The 26,080-nt window shown below is 39.8% G+C and overlaps 1 protein-coding gene across 5 annotated transcripts in view; it reads right to left on the reverse strand.

The window, feature by feature from the left end:
- Positions 1 to 26,080, reverse strand: part of PLD5 (phospholipase D family member 5) — a 280,023-nt gene that overhangs the window by 109,134 nt on the left and 144,809 nt on the right. For 4 of the 5 annotated variants that reach the window (XM_045011366.1, XM_045011372.1, XM_045011367.1 and 1 more), the window contains one exon: positions 8,563 to 8,731. In XM_045011366.1, coding sequence (XP_044867301.1) covers positions 8,563 to 8,731 — 169 coding nt within the window. Of the gene's footprint in view, positions 1 to 8,562; positions 8,732 to 11,900; positions 12,022 to 17,985; positions 18,080 to 26,080 lie in introns of those variants that run through there. The other variant, XM_045011369.1, reaches the window with a different exon arrangement.

Genomic DNA, 26,080 nt, shown 5'->3' on the forward strand with positions numbered 1-26,080 from the left:
ATTTATTCTTCTTTCCTGCAATAACTTCGGTGCATGTTTGGGTGGAGAATACTTTGTCATCAAGCCTGGAATCCATCTCTGAAGATTTCTTCAGCATACATTTATCAGCTAGTCTGCAGTTACTAGCCCTTTTGGATGAAAAAATTGGGTTGATAAAAGATCTATTGACCATTCTGTGTTCACTTTGCTATGCAACTGAGAGCAGGTCTATGCTACTGGTAGAGTCAATCTAACTTACGTCATTCAGAGGTGTGAAAAAAACACCCCTCCAAGAGATGAAAGTTTTGTGCTGTCCACACCAGTGCTGTCTGTGGGAGACATTCTCTCACTGACATAGCTCATGCTTCTTGCCAAGGTGGCGTAATTATGCCAATGGGAGAGCACGCTCCCATTGGCATAGTGCATCTTCAACAGACGTGCTACAACTGCCCAGCTGCATTGGTGTAGCTTCTACTCCTGGGGGAATTCTGCATCAAAAAATTAAAAATTCCGTGAACAATATTTTAAAATTTTGCAAAATTCTGCATATTTTATTTGTCAAAATAACACAATATAATCACATCAGTTTCAATTATTTTTGGTCATTTATTTAAAAAAAAAACTGTCAGCAAGTATGTCTGTAACGGTACAGACAAAAAAGATTCAGAAAATGTTTTTTGGCAAATAGATTCCTTACTAGGAATATTAATACAGTAATAATTCATGTAAACTACAATACAGAACCATATTTCCTGCAGTCCCCAGAAATAGTGCAAAGGTTGGGGGGAGTTAGGGGTAATGGAGGCGCTGAGGAAGAGGGAAATAATTGCTGGGAAGGAGCTTGGGTGTGCACTTGGAGGGCGGTTGGATATGGGCAGGAAAAGTATGGAACAGGGTTGGGTTTTTTGGTGGGGGATGACTGTTAGGGATCTTCCACCATGCAGATGCTGGCTGACTGCTAGCCTCTCCCATTCAATCAGGCACATGTGTCCCTCCATCCCCACTCAGACACCCACTCTCCCCATCTACAGTCCTTGCACCCCTCTCCTCCACCCCCTGTACCCATGTGACTCTGTGCCCCCACCCAGCCACTCTCCTGTTCCTATGTCCCTTTCACCCCTCTCCATGTTCCTGTGTCTCCATGCCCCCACCCAGCCACTCTCCTGTACCTATGTGTCCTTTCACCCCCTCTCCATGTTCCTATGTGTCTCTGTGCCCTGACCCAGCCACTCCCATCCCTATGTAGCTCTGCACCCCCTCCCACATCACCATGTGGCCCTGCACCTCCACTCCCATTCAGCCCCTGCCCCCAGTCTGTCCTCCCCCAGCACTCCACACTGTCTGTCTCCTCATTGCCCGTCTCCTGACCTGGCCTGACGAGTGCTGTGAAGAAGGCAGGACAGTGTCTTTCTCTTCCCTTGCTCACTGGGAGCAGCTGCTGTGTTCTATCACCACAGTACCCTCTGGTGGGCAAAAGCAGAACTGCTACAACTTTTCAGCAGAAGCTTTTTTCTGCGCAAAAAATTAAAAATATGCACAACATTAATTATGTGCACGTGCAGTGGTGCAGAATTCCCCCAGGAGTAAGCTTTGTTGATGTAGCACTGTAGTGTAGACTTGCCCTGAGAAAGCTGCAGACTTTTTTTTGCAGTCTTTAGTGGAAGTAATCACTCACTGTTATAAACCTGTCAGCAGGCAGAAATAAATAGAGCTGAACATTATGAAAAATACATTTACTTTTGCTTATTTAAACTTTGCATTGAGGGAGAGGGAACAAATCTGAATGTCTCCAGATCCTAACCTTACCTACTCTGCTAATGGCAACCATGGCTGTAATTTTTGCTTTACATCTGAATGCATCACAGTGAATTAATTTGATGCTCAACTCCCAATTTTTAAGTTTGCTATTTTTGTTCTCTGTTTGAGATTTGTTAGGCTCTGCTGGTTCAGAAGTAAATGGCATGTTGAATTTTTTCAGATGAAAATGTTTTTTTTTTAATTCATGCACATACCAATAACTGAACATCTAAGACATTTTCTCTTCAAATTCATCTGCTTGAATGACAGTGCCTGGGTTTCAAATATCTTAGAAAATAAATGTAAATAATTACATTGTGTAATGTCTCACTGTTTTAACATGTACTGAGTTTATTATATTCCAATATTATTATGTATTCTTAAAGGATGAGTGGGGGTGGTGGTAAATTGTGCCTTTGGCTTCCCACCTCAGTTTTTCACTCATTTAAATCAATATATAAATGCACATTTTAGGGCATCATGTGTTTCTATATGTTTTTAGGAAAGAATGGAATTATACGCAGTCCTATTGAGGGTTATAAACTTCCTCTTTGAGAAGAAGGAGAATCCAGTTCATGACTGAATATACTGGCCATCCAAAGCACCATATTTTGTTTTTTTTAGAATACTGGTCATTGTCTGTTATGCAGTAAATTGAATTTTGACTACGTAGTGTGAACTGGACTAGAAAGAAAGAACAGTTTGTGACAGTGTAATATGGTGGATTCCTTACAACTGAAATAGTTTTCCCATCATTCACTTTTCAGCTTGTTCCCTGCCATTTTACTGAACAGCCTGTTTCCCCCAAAGACTCAGGTAGTGTAAAGTAAGCACTAGAAGATGTGCACTCTACTTATTAGGGTCTGAAATATCTTAGTTCATCAGGGTGAGTCCATTCAAAACTATATCCCAGAGATATGCTCTTATATGCTCAGTGTTTGATGATGTAACATAATGGGGAATGCATTTTGTCCCTTTCTCCATTAGACAGGAACTGTTGTTATTTTGAAAGATTTTGATATCATAAAACCAGAGAATGAAAATTTACCCCCATACTTTCCAAGATGAGACATGGCCTCTATTTTTTGTGTAAATTCTGTCCACTTATTTTGACTGCAAAAATAAACTACTTGTTCCTCTGATTGCCAGGTAATAATCAAAATACTTAGCTTTGATACAGTACTTTTCATTAGTAAATGTCAAAGAATTTGATATCATTATCCCCATTTTACAGATGGGAAACTGAGGCCCAGAGTGAGGAAATGACTCAGCCAAGGTCAACCAGAATGCCAAAAACAGAGCTAGGAATAGTCCCGGTCCGTCCACTTGGTCACACCGTTGCTATGTGATTCCTAAGTGTTCCTCCCCACTCCTGTACATTTTGTAATAGTGGAAAGGGAATAATGGTGGTGCTTTGAAATGTTCAGTGTCAGAAATCCCATCCATGATTTATGTCAGTTTCATTACATGGTGGTTACAGTAATTCAAAGTGAGCGAGAAAACTAGTGTGTCTCACTCCTTCTCCACCCCCTTCTTCACCACTTCCCCACAACATGTAGCCTCCACCAACATTTCCACCTCCTCTTCCCTTTCCCATCTCATTAAGCCAAACTTCACCACTGTAGAACCCATTAATATGTAAGAAGCTGCTCCTTGCTCTCTCCTGCTCTGTGCCACTGCATCCACATATCACAGGCAGCAGATTAGGAAGGTTACATGCTACCACCTCCAGCTGACACACTTGACCCTGCTTCTTCCAGACTTCTCCAGCCATGCCCCAAGGTCCACCTAGTCTACTCTCCTCCTAAAAAGGCTCCCACACACTCTGGCCAGTTCCCACTCCACACAGGGATGATTATTATCTTAAATATTAACTTTTGGGATTTCAGATGGTTAAATTTGCATTGCCTGTGTATCTCCCTCTCCTCCCTGCCCAACCCCAGCTCACATGGAGGGGCAGGGAGAAGGGCCCAAAGACATCCCAAAAGGACTAGGGTCCTCCAGAACATACACGGAGCAGGATAATTTCTGTATAAAGTAGAAAGTTTTTCTTTCTCACTGCCACTGCAGGCATGTCTAGGATCATAACGGACTTGATACCTGTCTTTGGGATAATGATATACAATAATCAATTACTTGAATAAAGAATATTTTATTAACCACCAGATTTTTAAACCCAACAAGTTCTGTGGCTAGCAGTCTGGCCAATGCAGACACGCGAACAGAATTTTATATATAAATTACCCTTATTTATACATATACACACACACACTCTTAATACTTTAATTTTACATAAGAGTTTTACCTTTTTTCCTTTTCCTACTTGCCTATTTTACAGATTAGGGGTGTAGTGGGTGGGGCTTGTTTTTAACCCTACCTTTATTTACTAAGGCCATGTCCAGACTAGAGACCTAACAGTGGCACAGCTGTACTGATGCAGCTACACCGCTGTAACATCTCACATGTAGCCACGCTATGCCAATGGGAGAGAGCTCTCCCATCAGCATAATTAAACCACCCCCAACGAGCGGCAGTAGCTATGTCATCTCCCGCTGACATAGAGCTGACAGCATCAGTGCTTCTGTCAGGGTAACTTATGGCACTCTGGGGTGTGTTTCTTAAACCAACAAAAGTGCTAGTATAGACGTAGCCTAAGTTACCTTTCACATTTACATCAGCCATAGCCTTGCTAGAAAAGATGCTGAACCTTATAAATCATTGCTATGTTATTAAAATACTACATTAAATACCCCTAAACAAAGGCAAATAGTGGTAATTAGCTTTGTTTTAAAATACATTATCTACATTTAAAAAAATTAAAGTTTTTATAACATGACTTTCTAGGCAACCAATTTAATTTTAAGCCAATTTATGTTAAAAGCAATTTGGTTTGTCAGTTTCTCTTTTTACATACAGACAAAACTGCTAGGGAAGTTACTTCCCCTTTAGTGTACAGCAACATATTGGCCGCTGGCCAAAGACTTTTAATGACTTTTGATTGGTTTCTGTAAATTTGTTTTTTAAATGAAGATTAACTGGGAATTACAAATTAAGAGCACAAACTTAGTATCTTTAATGTTATAAGTACTTGATAAATTATTAAGATGAACGGATAGATACTTAATGGAATCTTTTAAAAAGTAATTTATTTCACCCATATACTTTGCATAACTATTTCTACCTTTATTACAGCTTGCAGTCCTCCCCCACTGGGTTATAAAATACATAGTTACAAGGCCTCTAAGACCTGTGATTAACTAAGTTTCCATTATTTTCTTATAAATGGAGATTACTTCTTTTGGTCTTTTGAGACTCCCACCCACTTGACCGTTCCTTTACTTGATTTTTAAGCTTTTTACAATCAGCTTTTTGGGATTCTACTTTGTCCTGCAAGGATGTCCCTACTAAATATTACTGACACCTTAAAGGAGTGAAGCCAAATAAAGTTATAATTAATAGAGCCCACTTCCAGGGCTTTTAGATACTCTTAGGAAGGTATTCCTTGCATAGCCTTATTTGCGCTCTTATTCAACTGGTTATTTTTATACCAAATCCCTTTAAAATCCTCCACAACTCACTAAAGGAACTGTCATTTCCTCCCTTCTCTATTCGCTGCCAGGAAGCACTTGTGGTGCTTTTTTCCCCGTCAGCTACTAGTGGCCAAAAATCCTTCAGATCGCAGAGCTTCCCTTAATCTTCTGTCAGGGCACAGTCCAGAGAAGTCTTATATTTCAGGGATCCTCTGGTCTGTAAATAACTGTAGGGTCCCAACACTACTACTTATTCAGTTAATATCTAGTACCACTATTTATATATCACAATATCTACCCATTAACATCTGTACATTTGAAACAAAAAATTCTCTTCTTGTGAAATTGCAAAATGACTAATCATTACAATTTACCTTTTTTCCCCACAGAAGACGTCTCCCTCCAAACTCCTTTCTTGAGAAATTCCAACCCGTGTTTCTTCTTGAGAAACAAGAGAGCACTCACCCCCATTCTCTTATTTCTTATCTTTAATTTCTCTTATTTTTCTTTTTATTACCCTCTATTTTCTTTATGGGCCCATAATTTCACAATGACAAAAGAAAAAGAGATGGAACTGAGAAGTGGAAGTGCCATTCCAGGTTGATTACACAACTGTGGCAGTTTGCCCTGCTCAGAGTCAGACTATGACAAGGATTTTATTCCCAGGCTAGCACCAAGGATGGTCTTGATCTATCTCTGTCTCCCTAGACGGTGGCCTTCTTCTCTATGTGCTCTTTCTGGTCCTATGGGGTGCCAAATCTGTAACTTAACTGATGGATTTGTGTATTGATTAATCTCTTAGATGGCAGTGGTCAATAAGGGTTCAGTCTCCTGAGTGGCTACAGAATTAGGAAGAGTATTATCAGTATCATTAGACTGAGAGACACGAGGAGCACACAAGAAACAATTGTAACTGATCACAAGTTCCTTTATTAATAAATACACTAAGCAAATAAACAATCCCACAACATTGAAGTACAGCAGCCAATAGAGAGACAGTGCAAAGCGGTTAGCCTTGTGACTGCCATCACTCATATTTCCTGCTTGGAAACCCTGGAGTGTCAGTCATCCTCCTCCTCCTCCTCCTCACCAGAGGGTGTCATCCTGGTGTCTCCGAAGGTGCACAGGCCCAGATACAGATTTTATAATGTGTTATGCTGACACCCACTAAGGTTTGTACATATTTATGAAGGTTTCAACTCCTTTTCCTTATTTATACTTCCACAGCCCACTAAGTTTGGAGTGGCCACTTTTATAGACTATCTTGTTAGTTCCTCTTATACTTATTAACATTTATGTCACTCAGTCACCATAACAACTTGTGGTTAGCACATTGCTGACACCCTATGTTTGCAAAAATCCCCAAAATACTCTATCAGGCTTTAACTGGTACATTGCAATATATATTTCCTAAATATCAGCACAACTATTCCTTTGACTGTTTCATCTCATAACATAGGCTGACATGAGCAACTAACCTATCTTTAGGCCTGAGACCTTGATTGGCTAAGCTAAATATCTTACAGGCCTGAGGCCTATAAGTCCTGAATTACAACATTAATTAATACTTATATTTCACCTCTATATCCTAAATATACCTGGTATCTTTTACTACTGGCTATAACCCTCCCTAACCACCAAACTTCCTTTGCTATCACTCAGATTCTCCAATCCTGTCCATCCTCGCCCCTTCCACTCCCCTAATCTCTATCCTCTCCTCCTTATCTGAGACCCTCAACTCCTCTTTACTACCCTCCCACCCATTCCATTCATTCCCTCTCGTAATACTCCCATCCCTCACTACAGACCCAAACCCCTCTCCCCCATTCCCACCTAATCACACCTCCCTTCTCCAGGGAACATTCACACATGTAATTTATTAGCTTTTCAAAAATAATTTCAGCACCTTCTGAATATTCTGCCATACTCAGATTTCTTAAAAAAAAAAAGCAAAAAAAAAGCACCACATCACACAACTTGACAGTGACAGATTTTTCCAAAATGTTTACAGTTCATTCTCAGATTTCTGCTCCGGTGGATTTCAAAGCTGCTGGAATCTGTGAACTTGATAAGATTTCTTTTTTCTGGGGGGGAGGTATCTCAGGAACCCCTTGTTCAAATAACCCTACATTTGTATAATTAACCCTACTTGCACTCCCACAAGACATAGCAGAGATGAGTAGTCCCTGGCCCCTCAGATCCTGGCACACACAGAGCGGGAAATGTGGGGCTGAGCAGCACACCCTGTCCCTATTCTCCCCCAGTCCCGTTACTCACCCAGTATCCCCTTCCATTCCTCCCCATCTCCGTTACCTGATTCCCCAACCTCTCTCCCCTATTCCTACCTGCTTTTCCACCCCAGCCACCCTCTCTTCACATTGAGCTTTTGTTTGTGTTATTTATTTTCTTTTTGCAAAATAATTTCAGTACATTGTGAATATTATGCTATAATCAGATCACATTTCCTAAAATACAAATTGCCTTTTGATAGGTGCAGATTGGAGCAATATGCCTATTGGTTCCCACTCCCCCACCCCCGACCTGGGCTGGATTTGAACTGGAAGTAGTACTCAAATTTACCATTAAATTCCCTCCGAGCCACACATGTCCAGGGATGGAGAGGTAGTTTTCCAGATAGCCTCTCTCTGTGCATGAGTCTTAGAACTGTTTGTCATGTGCCTAACTGCAAAAACAAACTCATTTTCAAATAACATTTGAATTTGATTTCTCTCAAAATGCTAGCGAGTGCCATACACTCTCTTGGGGGTAACCTGTGTGGGGATGGAGATCCATGTGCAATGATGTAAATCCTGGTTTGACCTTTATCTGTCTGCAGTAAATGTTGCCAGAACAAGTCAACTTTAAGCAAAGGTGGGAGGATTTCAGGGAGCTGTACTTTGGGAATCTCTTGATCAAATGGCCCCACATTTGGATCCCTATCCCTTCCCTGAACTCCCATGAAGCATACCAAATTTCCAGGCAATCCAATCAACCGTATAGATTTTAGAACACAGAATGTTTGAGCTTTACACACAACGCTGGTTTTAACCTTAACTACAGCAGAGATCCCATTCTGCTGCTCTGCTATAATAGATTGCATAATTAGGAGGTATTTCCCTCTCCCCTCCCCCGCCTGATATTCAGCCAAACAGCTCTGTTAAGCCACAGTTCCATAGTCCAACAAAGAAAGAACATGAGCAGCAAGATACAAAACTAGATTCCGAACAGAGGGGTGACAGTTTAGACCAAAGCATACCTGACATGCAGATGGATGACTGTGATGGAGGTCCCAATGGGAAGATACTATGTCAACAGACTTTTCAGCCATATTAAGCAAATTCATCCAGCCTTGGAAAAGAGACAAGTGGGACGGTGCACTGTCTGAATAGTTTATACCTTCAGGAATGTTTTCCACAAGGGCAACCCTAAGAGGAGACAAAAAAAAGACATTTAATAAAACCACTTTTTACAAAGTCTCCCATTTTGTAAAAGTATTGTTAGTTTGGGGGATTGTTTAGTGGGCCCATGATTTAGGGCCTGATCCTCACACATGCCCTAAAAACCTACAACTCTTAGTAAAGTAATTAAAGTCTGTCTAAAGTGCAGCTGGGAGCATGCTTCCAAGCACTGGTAGACTGACACACACTAGCTCTGCTTGAGCTAGCACGATAAAAATAGCGTAGCCAGGGGCAGTGCAGGTGGCAGCTTGGGCTAGTTGCCTGAGGGTGTACCCAGAGAGTCTGGACAGGTTTGTATTCAAGTGGCTATAGCCAGGGGTAGCATGGGCTAGCCACTTGAATACAAACCTGTCCAGACTCTCTGGGCACAGCCCTCAGGCAACTAGCCCAAGCTGCCACCTGCACTACCCCTGGCTACACTGCTATATATAGTGCACTAGCTCAAGCAGAGCTAGCATGTGTTTGTCTAGCCACACTAGGAAGCAGTGTAGACGTACCCTAAGAATTGCCAGTGCTTAGCACTTCTCAGGATCAGGTTTTCTATGCCCATACAATAAACATGGACGTGAACAATTTTTAATACTATATAATTAATGAGGTTCCTGAAGCCCAGCAATTTCTTATTTGCAGAACTAGTTATTTAACCCTTAACACAGTAAGGATGAGTACATCCTGAGGATATTAATAAACTAAACTGGTCTCCTATCTCCTTTTTAGCCCACCAGGACCACCTCTCCTCCCCACATTCCCTCCCTCTTACTTGCGCAACCCTTCCCTTAAGTGCCCTCCTGCTCCATGTGGAAGACGCACACTCCCTAGCACCATTACTTGCCCTTACAGCTGGTTTTTTTTTTAAGCATGGAACAGCCTCTAGGCTCAGATTAGCAAGCCTTCACTCCAAGTTTCTGCTCTGAGCCACCCACCCTGCTTTTGTTTACCTACATGATGCAGGGATCAGGATCCAGCAGCAAAGGAAAGCAGGGGATATAGCTATTTCATCCTGTACCTTTTCTCCTTTTTGCATCTACTTTTGGGAAGGCTCCTTAAAATTGTTTTCTATATTTTGCCTGACACTTGCAAATTACATATGTCCCAATGTATCCAAAAGTATGGAGATCACTGCTCTAAACAATTGTTCAAAATAGATCACTTTCTGTCAGGAAGGAGACACAATTCATTCAGCATACTGCTTCACTGCTTGACTTCCTCAAATTGAAATTGAAAACTTTAGCAAATTATAAGGCCCTACTTTCCAACAAAATCAGTTTGTTTGAAACAAATAGGTCCAATTATGTTCTCAGATACACAATTGTGTTTGATTGGAAAGCAAAGGGTATGAAAGTACATTGATAGGAATCCCAACATAATTAATTCTTGCCAATTCCAACTCTTTCCAATAAAGACACATACCCTCAGTTTTTGTCTTTGGTCCAAATCGTGACCCTAACAGCATCCCAATGCAAGAGGGCAAGGGGCTCACTGGTATCTGATAGTAAGTTTCCACTGGCTTGAGCAGTTCAGTGTACCCAACTCACTAATGTCATAACTGTATCTAAAAGGTGTCACATAAGATAGCAATAGAAAGTTAATAACATATTGTTAATATTATTGAAGGATATAATGTACAAAGGACAAATTCAGAATTACAAACATATTGATAATTATGTTAATAAAGCGTGTCTGCCAGGTGGGGCCAAAGTTACCCCACCCTAGACAAAGGAATGGGGGTCTACCACCTTAAAGGTATCTCCAAGGTATTAAGCAACAATGGGAATTCAATTTACATAGAAGGTAAACAAAACCATCAAGCCAACAAAGGGAGGAAACAACTACTCAGCATCACAGCAATGGGAAGAGACTGCAGGAAAGAGTAATTTGCATTTTAGCAAACATCAGCAGGGGAAACAAACAGCATGGAACATCCTTCAACAGGAGACTTCATGTTGCCTTCCTCATAGCTTGAATGAGCTTTATCTTGTGGGAAGCAGCTAATCTTCAGTGAACATTTAAAAGGGATTCTTCTGGACTATAAATGAAAGGTGGTAAGAACCCCAAGTGATCTTTCATCTAAGACGACAAAGGAACTGAGCACTTTGGACTTTATCAGAGATCCTGATCAGCGGTGTGGTCAGCCACCTTGCTGGAATGTAGTGTGACGAGACTCTGACCTTGAACCACAACTGCAGTTTTGTTAAGTCTTAGTCTCTAGAAATTGTTTTTCACTTTTAATTGCTTGTAACCATTTTTAACTTTATTCTTTATATCTGAACTCATGTAAAATCCTACTAATACATTTGTTTTACCTTTAATCTAAATCAACCCAGTGCTGTGTTTGATTTAAAGTGAATGTTAACCCCAGTCAATGTGGCAAACTGCTGGGTATTGTATCTTTAAAGGAACAAGCGAACAGGAATCGCTGTTAATGGTTCAGGAGAGGACTAGATATTGCAGAGCTCATAGTTTGGGGAAAACTTGGGACTGGCAGATGTTGCTGTCATCTTGCCAAGTGTAACCAGAGTGTGACTGGGGTGTAACAAGCAGGCTGCTGGAATTAGAGTTGAGAGTCAGAGCTGCCTAACACACAGATACTCAGTGTATGCTTGTCTGTTGACTGGAAGCATCCAGGCATGGGCAGTACAGCAGTGGAGCATTTAAGGTACCCAGAGTGACAGGTCAGGCAGTGACAACCTCTCACTGGTCTGAACTGCACCTCAGACCATGACACAAAGAATGATGGGGTTAATTCTGGTAAAATTATGATCCATTCATGTACCTTTAGCATTAATACTAGGTTAATTACCTACTTCATTAAGGCAACGATGCAGTACTGGATTGGAAATATAACCATTCCTATTTGAAAAATTAATATTTAGTGTTTGGAAGCCCTAAACCACCATCTCATATTTCTGTTTTCACTACAGGTCCTTTTCTTTCCACTACAAAGATTTAGATTATGTGCTGAATTTATTTTTCAATAGGATGGGTGGAATTTTAAGTGGCAGAGTACTAAGTCCCTGATGCTGCTGTCTGACCCTATTGTCCATGTGGATCATAGACTCAGAGATGACAAGATGAGAAGAGACCTTTATGATCATCTATTCTGACCTCTTACATAATACAGGCCATAGAAACTCACCTAATAATTAATCAATCAATCCTATAACTTCTGTTTGAGTTGTATCATATCGTTTAGAAAGAAATCTAATATAAAGCTCTCATAGGTGAAGGGAAGATCAGACATGATGGCATAATCAATCCTGCAATAACAGCATATGAAAAACAAAGTAAAACAGAATAAGTCTAGCCTTTTGGCTAAAATGAACCCTTTCATGATCACAACATCACTAGTAGGAGATGACAACACCTTACACTTGATATGCCCACTTTTTCCATGTTTGATGCTCTTTATATACTTGATCTGATTAATATTTACAACATCTTTGTGAGGCATGTAGGTAATTTTACAGAGATGGGGAAAAGTGAACAGAAAATTTAAATGACTTTTCCAAAGTTACAGAGGGAGTCAGTGCCAGAGTCAGGATTCAAACTCCCGTTTTGGAGCAAAAACATAGTAATCAATGCAGCCATATTTAAAACCTGGCAAAGAACAGAACTAGACCTCATTAATAAAAACCTGAGCTCAGCCATATGACTCATGCTTATTAATTCCCAGTGAGGTCTGGCCCAGTCTTAGGGCTGTTCATTTAAACTTTGACATAATTGTATGACAAGAAAGCCTGATTCTGATCTCACTTACACCATGGACTAAACAATGCAGATACTCCTAATTTACTTTGGTGTTAATGAGATCAGAATCAGGCCTTGGATACTGACAGTGCTCCCAGACCATGTGCGTGTCCCTGCAAAGGTTTTTTTTTTAAGTCTCAAAAATTTGGCTATTTATTTGTAATAAGTATATGATTATGAAAGGTGAGCTTTATTGGTATTCCAGTATGCACTCCATATGAAATTATCTGAAGAATTGCATGTAGTTCAGTTTGTCTGAAATCCTCTCTCAATCCAGACATCATCTTGGAGAACGTCCAGTTCTGATATACTTGAGGGTGACCATGACATCCGAGTTCATTTATGATTAAAGTCCACAGACATGACATGAAACATTTTTCACCTAGACATCTTGTTACTGATAACACATCAAATAATAAAGAAATGAAACATAGCTAATGGTTTTTATTTCTATTGAACTGCAGAGATTACTCATGGGAGTTAGCACTATGCTCAGTAGTAAGTGTTGCAGGATTGGGCTCTAGATTTCTACCTTCTTATTCTTCATATCATTTTTGACCAAATAAAACATATTTAAAGTGATTCATCTGCTAAGTAATGGTAAAGTTATTTATGTATCTATCTGTATTATGGTGACTAGGTCCAGGTCCCCATTGTGCTAAGTGCTGTACAAACACAGAACAAAAAAAATGGTCCCTGCCCCAAGGAGCTTTCCATCTAAGTAACGGGAACTGCAGAGATTTCTGAAAATCAGTACAAAGGTGTGAACATTGTTTGCAAGATCAGGTCCCTAAATATGAATATAGACAGTTTAGTAATTAACCAGAATACACAGTATAAAGGAAAAATAAAATCATAACTATGATGTTACATACCACAATATTTGCTCCCAAATTAATTACATCTAAATCCTCCAATATATAAGGAGCTACTAAATTAACTACAAACTGTATAGTAACTTGATCATTTCTTGCATGAGGGAAATATTTTTTCACATTTTTAATTTTTTTACTTTTATTTATTTATTATCATGAATTTACTTGAAGTGAATTTGGGAATAGTGGAGACTGGATTTAAACTGTATATGGACTCAAAGTAAAAGTAAAAAGGAAGCTATATAATTACCATCAATTGGACACCACCACAAGCTGTTTGTATTGCAGCCCTCTGTATATTTATAATCTCAGTCTTTGAATTTTCTACCTCCTTCTCACTCCCTCTTCATTTCCCCCCTTCCCTCCTCCCAGAAGTCATTCGATCATCTGTTCTCTGTATTTTGTGCCTGAAGCCTTTGATCCACAGATAAAAATGTATGAAACTGAATGGATTGCTTCAGCTGGTACTGCTAATTAGATCTTCAGTGAATGCAGGCAGAAATCTTCAGATTTCAGGTGTTAAATACAGATCTTCCTGCTGAAACTTAGCACTGGGGTCTGGGGCTTCACATTTGGAGCTCTGGTGCCTCTTCCTCAGCATTTTTGGATTGTGGGAGGAATAGGACACTGTTATCTTTAAGCCATGAAGCTGCTTTCATTTTATCCCTCTTCAGATTTCCCATTCCTTGCTATTTTCAAATCAAGTCTGGATGCCTTCCTGGAAGATCTTTTTTAGTGAAACAAGTTATTGAGTTCAATACAGTGTTAACTGAATGAAATTCTATGGCCTTTGTTAAGCAGGAGGCGAGAATAGATAGTCTTCTCTGGCTTTATAATCTATGAACCTAGTTTACAGTCTGAGGTCTCAATGTAGAGAAATACCTAAAAATATACTTTACTTAAATCTATTAGCCCCCATTCTATTGCTGCCCAACTGTGATGTTGTCTGATTAAAGTATGACTATGCAAACCATTGTTGCTATCACTGTTCTATAATTACAACAAATCTTAAACAGTGTGACACATGGCCAGAAAGGGTGAAGCAGCTTGCACGCTAAATGACCCAGAGTCAACTTTTAGAGACACGCTAGAAAAGTATGTGAATGGTAATTAGAGCCATTCCATGGTAGAGAGGCTAGAACTTTGAAATGCAAATCTATCTTGTTAGAAATTAGAGGTGATATCATTTTGTGTGTGTACTCATATTTTGTTAAATGTTAGTCGTGTAAACAGACAGGAACTGTCTGTCACTATAGCTATTGATTCAGAGACCAAAAGGGCATATTAACATTTAGATGAATCTTGGGTGAAGTAATGTTGTCTGCAGGTCTCTTAAAAGTTTGTGATAGACTGCCTAATCATGGATAAATTGCCTTATGCCAATTTATGTAGTTAATTACTGGTGAGATTTGGGAAACAGAAGGTTACATCAAAAGCCTTTTGTTCACCCAGGAATATATGGTCAAGTGGCTGCTAGAAAACTGTATAAAAGACCCTTAGGTCCTGATCCTTTTTATCTCAGACCTACTTAATGCTTCGTGCAGGGGAAGCTTAAGTCCAAAGGTTGAGATCTCCAGTCCTGACTAGAATATAAACATTGGACTATAACCTATGAACTACTTCTGAAAGAACTCTTTGCAACTACAAAGTTCACCATCTCTGCTATGAATTTAATCTCAAGAACTGTACTCATATCTGTATGTATACAGATCTTTTAACCAATACCCTCCTTTCGTTTTTTTAGAAATTTTAGTTTAGTTAATAATTCTACCAATGCCAAAGGATCGGACACATTAACTCCCAGGTTAATTAATACTTCAAATCTTACCTAAATACAGCCAATTCTTATTAACTAAACTAAAATTTCTAAAAAATGTCAATAGAAGTTGGGCTCATTTGAGCTCTTATGTTTCTGACACCCAAACTATAATGACTACATAGTAATTATTTAAAAATGTAGCACACTATTGCTCCCATGCATAAATTATTGTATTTATTGTGATGTACAGGCTCCACCTGGCATAGAAGGAGGCTGCCTACCTTATCAGTGACTTGGGCCACTGTGGACACATCAGGCCCATGCTCAAGTCCTTCACTGGCTCCACTGCCTTCACTGGTGCAGTTACCTTTCAATACCAGTTTAAGGCCATAGGCTTAATTTTCAAAGCAATTAAATCCATGAAACACTGAATGAAACTGATTTGCCTATTATATTTTACCTGCTTTAACCTCTCAATAACTCATTCTTTTTTCTTACTTAATAGATCTTTAACTAGTTTACTATAGAATTGGCTACCAGTATTATCTTTGGATCTGGGGTAAGTGACTTGTCCCTGGGGACTTGGAGCAACCTACTGTGGGGTGATTTTAGGTATGAGTAATTTTTTATCACAAAGTTCAGTTTGTCTGGGTGGCAAGATAGGCTGGAGAGTCTAAGGGAACTGTCTGTGACTTTATGGTAAGACTGGTATACTGATCCAGGAGTTCACATTTGTTACTGGCTTGGTGAAATCTAATTATAGAATATACCACCAGTTTGAGGTGTCTGCCCTTGTTTTCTGACAGTCTGCCCTGAGACAGGCACTCTCAGTGGTGATTCACTCCAGACAGTGTGACAGTAGACATGAAACTTCGAGATCTCTGGCTTAAAGAGAAATAGTGACAGAAAATTGCTGACACCTTCTGTAATTTTTGTGTATCTGTTAAAAATCCATTCAAAATTTTAATGCACCAAAGCTCTCAAATTGACCTAAGTTTCAATGGCTAAATAAGTACATTCAGAACTCAACATAAAATGAAAGTGTGCCTGGACTGATTGATAAGGCCACTAGAGATGTCAAGCAGGCAAAATTTAAACTAAATTCATACAGCACCCAGACGCTCTCAATGTATTGATGGAGAGTGAAATTTCAAGATTACTAATCAGTTAAAAAACCCACCATGATCTGCACACCTTGGGCCCTATGATACCTCATCAGTTGACAAACCTTTGATTTTCAAAGTGTTTTAGCTGAAGAATTCATATATTGTTACCAGAAACAAGTTTTTGAAGGTTTAAAAATAACTTTGTCTCAGTGAAAACTTGTCTGTCTGAAACACTCCGAAAGTTTTCATATAAAAACCAGAAGTGCCTTTATTGTAAAGAAAGTGTCTTGTTCTCACGGATACCAAATCATTCATACCAGAATGGGTTAGAACAAAGAGTCTCAAATATTAAAGATACAAGAATATAAAGGTCAAGTGTTGCTCGTGATGTGTTATGCTCACGGCTTTCTTTGTGCGTAACACAGACACAAACCTTGGGGATGTGCATGAAATCTATTTAATGGACAGAGTGTGAAAAAGGAAATTGCCATTTGTTCCAACTAAGTATGTGCGCTTTCTTTAAAAGCCTTCCATTAGCTCTTTGTATCATACCAAGACCATGTCATACCGAAGTTGTAAAACTGGTGTGTAACAAAGTTCCACAGCTTCCTGTCACATCCCAGAAGAACAATTTCATATTAGATTGTGTTCTCACAGGGCTAGTCTACACTTACCGTCCGGGTCGACGCGGTGAGTTCGACTTCTCGGAGTTCGAACTATCGCATCTGATCTAGACGCGATAGTTCGAACTCCGGAAGCGCCGCGGTCGACTCCGGTACTCCACCACTGCAAACGGCGGTGGTGGAGTCGACGGGGGAGCCGCGGAGTTCGACCCCGCCGCGTCTGGACGGGTGAGTAGTTCGAATTAGGGTACTTCGAATTCAGCTACGCTATTCATGTAGCTGAATTTGCGTACCCTAATTCGAACCCCCTTTTTAGTGTAGACCAGGCCACATACACAGTGTTCAAAAATAATAAGGAGGAAGCTCTCATGCTAGAATCTTTAGTTAGTAGTATTGTAGTATTTGAGTATCTAAGCGACTAGGAAGTTAAAAGTGGTTGTGTTAAAAACCAATATTGGGGATGAAGGGAGAGAACATCTATTCGGTGTGAGTAATACTGAAACCAAAAAAGGTATAATCTATTTTTTCCAAAAATAAAATAAATATATTTTTAAAAGGCTTTTTATTGCTCTGAAGAGTTTCAAACTTCTACATACACATGAAATAAAATAAATACTACTGTGTATGTCATACCATTATAAAAACTGCTAAGTATTTATCCCAGGAAGAAGGAACCACAAAACAATATGAAATTCAATAAGATTCAACAAGTAACACATCACTTTTAAGGCATAAGTGAAAACATAGCTGTAAAATGTTGGATGCTAAAAAGAGAGGAGTGGGACAGATCATTGACAAAAAATAATGGAAAAGAGTACGAACATAATGCAATGCCACAAATTCTTTCTTGAATGCCATTAGACACAGAAATATTCAAACATGGAACAGAGCTTTTAACCACTGACACTTGGAAGTGGATCCAATCTATCTACATATTGCCAATGGAAACGAGTTCCCACAAACAAAATGAAAACAAAGGAATAGGAGATACAGGGTAAAGAGAGTATCAGAGGGGTAGCCGTGTTAGCCAACTACAAAAGCAGTTTCTCCTCCTTTGGTGTTCATACCTCAACTGCTAGAAGAGGGCCTCACCCTCCCTGATTGAACTAACCTTGTTATCTCCAGACTGATTCTTGCCTGCATATTTTCAGTGACAGCAAATAGACTCCAAAGAAAATTCTTGCATCACTTTAAAACTCACACTACCCATACTGATGATTATCTGGTAACCAAAAATAAAAGAGGATGGTGAGAGAATGACACAGAGGAGGACTCACCCTAAGCTTGCTATAAAATAGATTCTACCTTAAAAGGAATCTTCAGAAAACACAGTTAGCAATACCTCCAAACAGAAGAATTTGAATATGTCATATGTTTCAAGGCAAAAAACAGGTTTAAACACACTTCACAGATCTGCAACACTTCAATTTAGCTTTGTCATAAGCAAGTAAGCCATAAACTCTTCTGAATTTTGTCCAGAGAACAAATTCACTTTGCTTAATACCTATACACAGAAAATCCACTAATAGCTTGCCAATATTATAAAGAAGGAAACTCAGATAATTGTACTCCACTAAACAAACCAAATGTTGCAAGCATGGCTGGTGCTACTGCAGTCACGTTTCATGCACCAAGTTAAAGCAGCACTTCTGTATGTCTCACTCAGATTAATTGCAAATATATTTAGAATGCTTTCCTCAAAGGCCTTTTATATCTCACACTTATAATGATAGTCCAAAAGAAAACACAATAATGAAAGGGAGGTTTTGGGTGAATGGCACGTCAATATGAGATTAACATATAAGGTTATCTTTCATTTATCCATCAATACAAATTGTTCCAATACAAAACAGTACTCTACCATATGAATAGGAATTTAGTAATGGCCCTTTACACTTACAGTGCTGATCTGATGATTGCAAAGTTCCTTGTAAACATTAATTAAGTTTCTGCACCTTTGGAGATGGGGCACAATAGAGAAATATTTTTCCCATATTATCTTTGGGGGAAACTGAAGCTCAGAGAGTTTAGGAGACTATTCAAATATCACCCAAGACAGTAGCCCAGCTAGGATTAGAATCCTGTAGCTATAACAGAGATACTCTTATGCTTTTTCCTAGTCCTGCTCCTTTGGTAATGTTGTTCATTACTACTGTATTTTAAATTATCTGGGATTAGGTATTGAATTTTGCCATTTTGAGAGCTTTGATAGAAGGAGGAGACATTTTACAAACAACATTTGCATTATTTTAAAAGATCAAATAAATTTATCTTGTATTTGTTATGATTTAGAAATCTAGAGCTAGAACAGATTTGTAGTTTGAACCCATCTCTCTTAAAACTTGAAATATTCCCCTGTTGATTAATCCAGTCCACACGGAGGAAAGAGAAGTGCTGTTTACATCGTTAACTTTGAAAATTAAATTGCAGTTATAAGAGAAATCACTGATCCACAATTATATAGGTTCATGAAGCTGAAGTTACCTCTGCTTTAAGAATCTTTAAATATTAAAGCAAAATTTTTTTTTTAAATAAATAAAGTCATATCATTGCCTTCTCCCTACCCCCCAAACAGCACATGAACTATAGGTATAATAACCGTGAGGCTATGCATGGAAGACAAGCATTCTACATGGCTTCACATTTTATATCATTAATCAAATAACTTAGGGAGGGCCCTAACAGCTGAAATGAAGTTTAAAAAATTACAACTCAGTCACTTGAGGTTAACCGCATACCTGTAATGTTAAAAGATAAATGATCTCTTTAAAACATAATTTAATTTACACTTACGTTGTGTTTTTCATCTAATGATCATAAAATGCCTTGTAAACATTAACTAACTCCCTCATGTTGGGCTTAGTAGAGAACTATTTCCTCCATATTACATTTGAGGGAAAACTGAAGCACAGAGAGCTTAAGTAACTTTTCCACTGTCATGCAAGACAGAATTATTTTCTTCTTTAGACCTTGTCCTAACAGATAAAGAGGATCTGATCGCAGAACTAAAAAATAATGATGCTTAGGGACAAATGATCATGACTTCATCACGTTTATAATATGCAAACACAACACTTGGTGCTTTAAAAGGGCCAGTTTCACAAAGCTGAAAACAATTACAAGCCAAATCTGTTAGAAGGAAGAATTTAATCAGAAAAATAAGAACACCTTACTAGATGCCCAAAAACCCACAGTCAAAGACGGCAGCTGTGCAGGTTAAAAAACTGACCTGGATTGGAAGGGAAGTGAAGGCAGCTCTAAAAAATAAATGCATATAACAAATGGAAGAAGGGGAATTTGATAGCACTGAACATAAATAAGAAGATAGGAATTGTAGAAAATTGATAAAGGAAGCAAAGGAGAAGTCTATGGCCAGCAGAGTTAAAGACAATAAAGAGAAGTTATTAAAATATATTGGGGAAAAATACAATGGTATTGATCCATTATTAGATGGAAATGGTAGAATCATCAGTAATATGCAGAAAAGGAAGACACATTCAATAAATATTTCTGTTCTGTATTTGAGGAAAAACAGATAATAAAGTCTCCTCATATCATGATGATAAACTTTCTTCCCATTCCACTAGTATCTCTGGAGGATGTTAAATAGAAGCAACTAAAATCAGACATTTTAAAGTCAGCAAGTCCATATAACTTGCATCCAAGAGTTTCAAAAGAGGTGGCTGTGGAGTTCACTGGACTGTTAATGTTGATTTTCAAAAAGCCTTCGAGCACTGGGGAAGTTCCAGAAGACTGGAAGAAAGCTAATATTATGCCAACTTTTAAAAAAGAGTAAATGGGATGATCTGAGTACTTATAGGTCTGTCAACCTGGCATTGATCCCAGGCAAGATAATGAAACAGGACTTGAGAAGAATTAAAGAAGGGCAATATAATTAATGCAAGTCAACTTGGCTTTACGGAAAATAGATCCTGTTAAACCAACCTGATATCTTTTTTTAAATGAGATCGCAAGTTTGGTTGATAAACGTAGTAGTGCCCACGCAAAATACTTAAGGCTTCTGTAAGGAGATTGACTTGGTACTGCCCAACTTTTTGATTAAAAAACTAGAAAGATATAAAATATGGCGGGCATTAAGTGGATTAAAATCTGACCAACTGTAATGGGGTGACACTCACCTCTTGAAAGTGCCTCCCCTGTCAGAGTGCATGTACTCGCTCTCTCTTTGTGGTGGGTCTTCAGCAACTCAGCCCTCTGGCCAAGTCCCACATAATCTGTATGCAAAATACAAAGTAATCCCCTTCCAAGCTTCTAGTCCAACACAGGACCTAACTCAGTGCCCTCTTTAACATCTCTTTATCTGCAGCCCTATCCCTGGGCTTGCTCCTCAATCAGTCCAGCAGGGCCTATCACAGTACCCTGGTTCGATCGGTCTCTCAGCCCCTTCTAGGCTCTCCCAAATGGCCCCTGCTCTGGTATAGAGTGGTGCCCCATGACTCCCCCTACCTGGAGGCAATGTCTTCACACTCTGGGGCCCTTTCTGGTCCCAGCTTTCCTGTTAGGCCACTAAAATAGTTCAGTTCCCCCTTCTGGGGTGCATCAAAAGTCCAGGCCACTTTTCAATGGCTAATGGGGGAGGGGAGAATCCAGGCCCACCCACTACTCTGGATCCCAGGCAAGGGACCCTATAGATAGCAGCCATTCGCAACATCATTTAAATAAACTGTGTCACTACTACAATTCCCTGGTCCACTTTCCCACAGCCCCAGCACATTCGTCACCCTTACCTCAGGGCCTTGTCCTGGTTGAGTACCATTATCCAGCCCAGATCTCCTTTTCACATCCCCCTAGTCTCTGCCAGCACTGCTCTGTCAAAGCTCCTATAGCTCCCTCAGCCAGCTCCACCAACCATGCTCCTCCAGCTCCATCAAGAAACTGAACTCTGTTTTTTGCACTGCAGCTCCTTTTATATGGGCCTGCTGGGCCCAGATTGGCTGCTTCCTGCAGCCCCTCTCTGATTGGCTGCATCCCATGCCCCCGCTCTAGACAGCATGGAGGACTATCTCTACTGCCCTTTCCTGGGATGGGGTGTGGCAGGGCCATGAGGCCTCCAGCAGGGGACCTCAGAGCCTAGGCCACCCTGTCACACCAACTAATACATCTCACAATATAACTGTATACAGAGAATTGTCATCAGGTAGGTGTATTTCCAGTGGGGGCCTGAAGAGATTGGTTCTTGCCTCTATGCTATTTAACATTTTTATCAATGACTTGGCCTAAAACATAAAAACATCACTGATAAGGTTTGCAGCTGATGCAAAAATTAGGGAAGTGGTAAATAATGAAGAGGATGAGTCACTGATACAAAATGATACAAAGTGGATGATTTGGTAATCTGGGTGCAAGCAAACACTATGGGTTCTAATACAGCTAAATGTAAACATATCTAGGAACAAAGAATGTAGGCCATAAATATAGAATGGGGGACTCTATCCTGGGAAGTAGCGCCTCTGAAAAAGATGTAGGGGCCATGGCGATAATCAATTCAATATTAGCTCCTAGTGTGACACTGGCCAAAAAGAGTTTAGGAGGTCCTTGGATGCATAAACAAAGGAATCTTGGGTAGACTGTAAGCTCCCTGGGACAAGGACAGTATCTTTCAGTGAAAGAGAAAACCAACAATAAATAATATTTGGCTGCAATTTGTCCTTCAAATTTATAGTCATGTAAATTTATAATGGTGGATTTTTAAAAAGCATTTTGTTTGCTTTTGCTCTCAGACTGTTATACATGCCAACGAGTTCTCAAGAACTATTTAGTATACCAATTATATGGACGTAACAGACCATAACGGATGCTTCAGTTCCATTTTTGTGACAATCTTCAGCAGTGCGAAGATGAACTGCTGAAATATTCTTTTCTCCTTCTTCAAAAAAAAACACAAAAAAACACACAGAAAAAGTATGCTTCTATAATGTGTCCTTAATTTAAAGGGAAAGTTGTCCCTGTATGTGCAGTACTTTTTAATAAAACACTGAACACATATATAATCTTACTTTTTAAAATTGTGTTAGATTATCTCAGAAATAATACATAATATATCATGTACTGCAGATGTGATACCTTAAAAAGCAGCTGTAGTCTGGTGGTGAATTCATGTTTACAGTCTTTCAGCAAATTCCATCGAGAGTTTTCAGTGTACAAATAAAAGGCCATTTTTTCTAACTGCTAGCCCTGCAAGGAGGACATGGAAGCTGGGCTCTTTCCTTATCATCTAACATCGCCAGTAATAACAGTTCTATCAGGCTAATTAGGGCCTCATTGACACGTGCAACAACTGTAAGTGATTGAACTTTGTAAACCATTCTGTTACTGTGAACGAAGGCACATAATCCATTTCAATTCCTTCTCCCACCATTGTTTTGGTTCTGCAGATTTAATAGGAGTTTAAAGTAATCAAGAATTTAATCTATGAGCAGCTCTGACTCTGCCCGCACACAAAAAGCAGGTTTGTTGAGTAAAAAGGTGCTACTGTAACAGCCAGTTTTAGAGCAGAACCCCATACTCCTGCTTTTTTTTTTTAAGTATTTTTAGCAATTGGTAATGAAAATATCAGTGTCTTCTACTATGACTATGTAATTGAGGAACTGTCCACACTGAAACAGAGGTAGTCTACACTGCAATTAGACACCTGTGGCTGGCCCCTGCCAGCTGACTTGGGCTCATGGGGCTCTGGCTAAGAGACTGTTTAACTACGGTGTAGATGTTTGGGCTCAGGCTGCAGCCCAAACTCTGGGATCCTCCCACCTTGCAGAGTCCTAGAGCCTGGGCTGCAGCCCAAGCCCGAACGTTTACACCACAATTAAAGAGCCTTGTAGCCTGAGCCCCGCAAGTCTGAGTTTTTAATTGCAGTGTAAACACCCGTAGGGTGTAAATCTACAACACACTAGCCTGCTGCACAGTAACTGGCCATGTGGACCCTGCTACTGCACACTAAAAGTTCTGTAGTGCACTATGACCTACTGTTGTTACAAACCGCAACAGGTCAAGGCACCCTATGTATTACCATGCCTGGCAACAGGGTCTACACAGTGACTTAGTGCGCAGCAGGCTACAGTGCTGTAGATTTACACCCCAGCTTGTTGTGCGCTGAGTTTCCATGTGAACAAGCCCTTAATTTTGCCTTTTTTGAATCCATAAGTGACTGATTCTTCCTTCCAAAAGTGGAAGGTTCAGAGATACAGAGAAGGAGAAAAATAATGGAAGAGACAGAGACTTAGAGGAGTAGGGGGTATAGAATGAGCAAAGAGATATAAGAAAGGAGGATGGGGAGTGCTCAGGGATCAAAGGCCTAAGGAAAAGTAAGCAAGGAAAATAGAGCAACTGGGGAGGGGGAATAGAGAAAGAAGAGGTTCAGGAAGCTATGAGAGGACAGGAGGAAATTGATGGAAGGGTTGTCTGCTGACAGTGATTATTATTCATTTGTATTTGGTTGAAGGTAAGCTTGTTTCGAGTATTGGGTACTCAGTATTGCCAACCTCAAGAGATCAAAAATCATGAGTTGGACCCACAAAGGTCATGAGACTGGCAGCCATTTTCCCTGTAGACGTGCCTTCAATCTCATTGAAAACTGTGGGAGGGGGCAACCAACTTTATTAAGGGCAGTCTCACTTCCACTTATAAAGTGTAGAGAAATGGCAGCTATTGTGCTGGCTTCAGCTCCATTGTCAGTAATACCCCATTTTGAATAAGGGAAAATTTATGCCTTTGTGCATTTCATCACATTTTCATGAGACAAGTTAGAAAGCACCATGGGTCCCAGCTAGAACGGCGATAAAATTGCAAGATTTGGAAGTTATGGGTATGTGTTTCCTATTCTGATGTTTCATTTCAGGATTATGCCGACAAAGCTACCCATCTTCCAAACTGCTGAGAAAGATTTCAGGATCTGTATCACAGATAGAACCATATGAAACTGCAGAAAAGTTTTCCACAAAATATTATCCAGTTATTTTGCTTCTTTGTTTCAGGCAATTTCTCACCACCCAGATTTTGCTACCCATGAGAGATTTTTCTTTTAAATTTCCAATATGAAAAATTTCAAGTTCAAACTTTATAGACATATTACAATTCAAATACTGTATGCCCACTGTTGCTTGGAAATGGGATCATTTTCATTGGAAGTTCACATATTTAACAAAACTCGGTGAATTTTGTTATGAAATTTTGTGACTGAATGCCAAAGTGACTCCTTGAAATCTGAGTTATCATTCGTTGTGAATATTTCTCACACCAAACACCAAACCTTTCTTGTTTGGGCAACAAACAATGATTCAATGAACACAGACATTTTATTGCTGTTGAGCTACTCTTGCTGCCCAGCTATTCACTAACCCCAATCCCGGTCATTTGTAGGACAATCACATTGCACAATTCAAATGAGGCAGATTTGAAAAAAATATATATGTGATATCTTAAATGTTTTGTTCAATACCCCCTTTTTAAGAGGGCTATACTTTGAAAAACTACCTTCAGATTAGTTTAAAATGAGGGAGTCTTAGTAGGTGTGATTCTATCTATGCTATAACATGGTACTTCATTAGTGATCTCTGAAGATTATACAGATCTGGGTGTATAAACTTTTAATGCTGATTCTCCTCTGTGCTTCAGTTCAACGGTAAACTTCTGAACAGTATTATTATATATTTATATTATAGTAGGGCCCAGTACCCAGTTAGGGACACCACTGTGCTAAGCACTGTGCAAACATGAGAATCCCTGCCCCCCAAAGCTTGCAGTCTAAGGGTAGGTCCATACTTACCCGCCGGGTCGACGCGGAGAGTTCGACTTCTCGGAGTTTGAACTATCGCGTCTAATCTAGACGCGATAGTTCGAACTCTGAACGTGCTCCCGTCGACTCCGGAACTCCACCACCGCGAACGGCGGTGGCGGAGTCGACGGGCGAGCCGCGGACTTCGATCCCGCGGTGTCTGGACAGGTAGGAAATTCGAACTAAGGTAGTTCGACTTCAGCTACGCTATTCGCGTAGCTGAAGTCGCGTACCTTAGTTTGACCCCCCCCGTAGTGTAGACCAGGCCTAAGACAGAAAAGATATAACAGGTGAATTAAATAACCAAGCAGCTTGGGCTGTGGCGTGGAGATAGAGTAACAAAAATAATAGGATGTGCCCAACTTTTAGGCTAGTCAGAGCAGCAACCACAGCTCATCACCTACCTAGCCATTAT

The sequence above is a fragment of the Mauremys mutica genome, chromosome 3, assembly GCF_020497125.1.
Source record: "Mauremys mutica isolate MM-2020 ecotype Southern chromosome 3, ASM2049712v1, whole genome shotgun sequence".
NCBI lineage: Eukaryota > Metazoa > Chordata > Testudines > Geoemydidae > Mauremys > Mauremys mutica.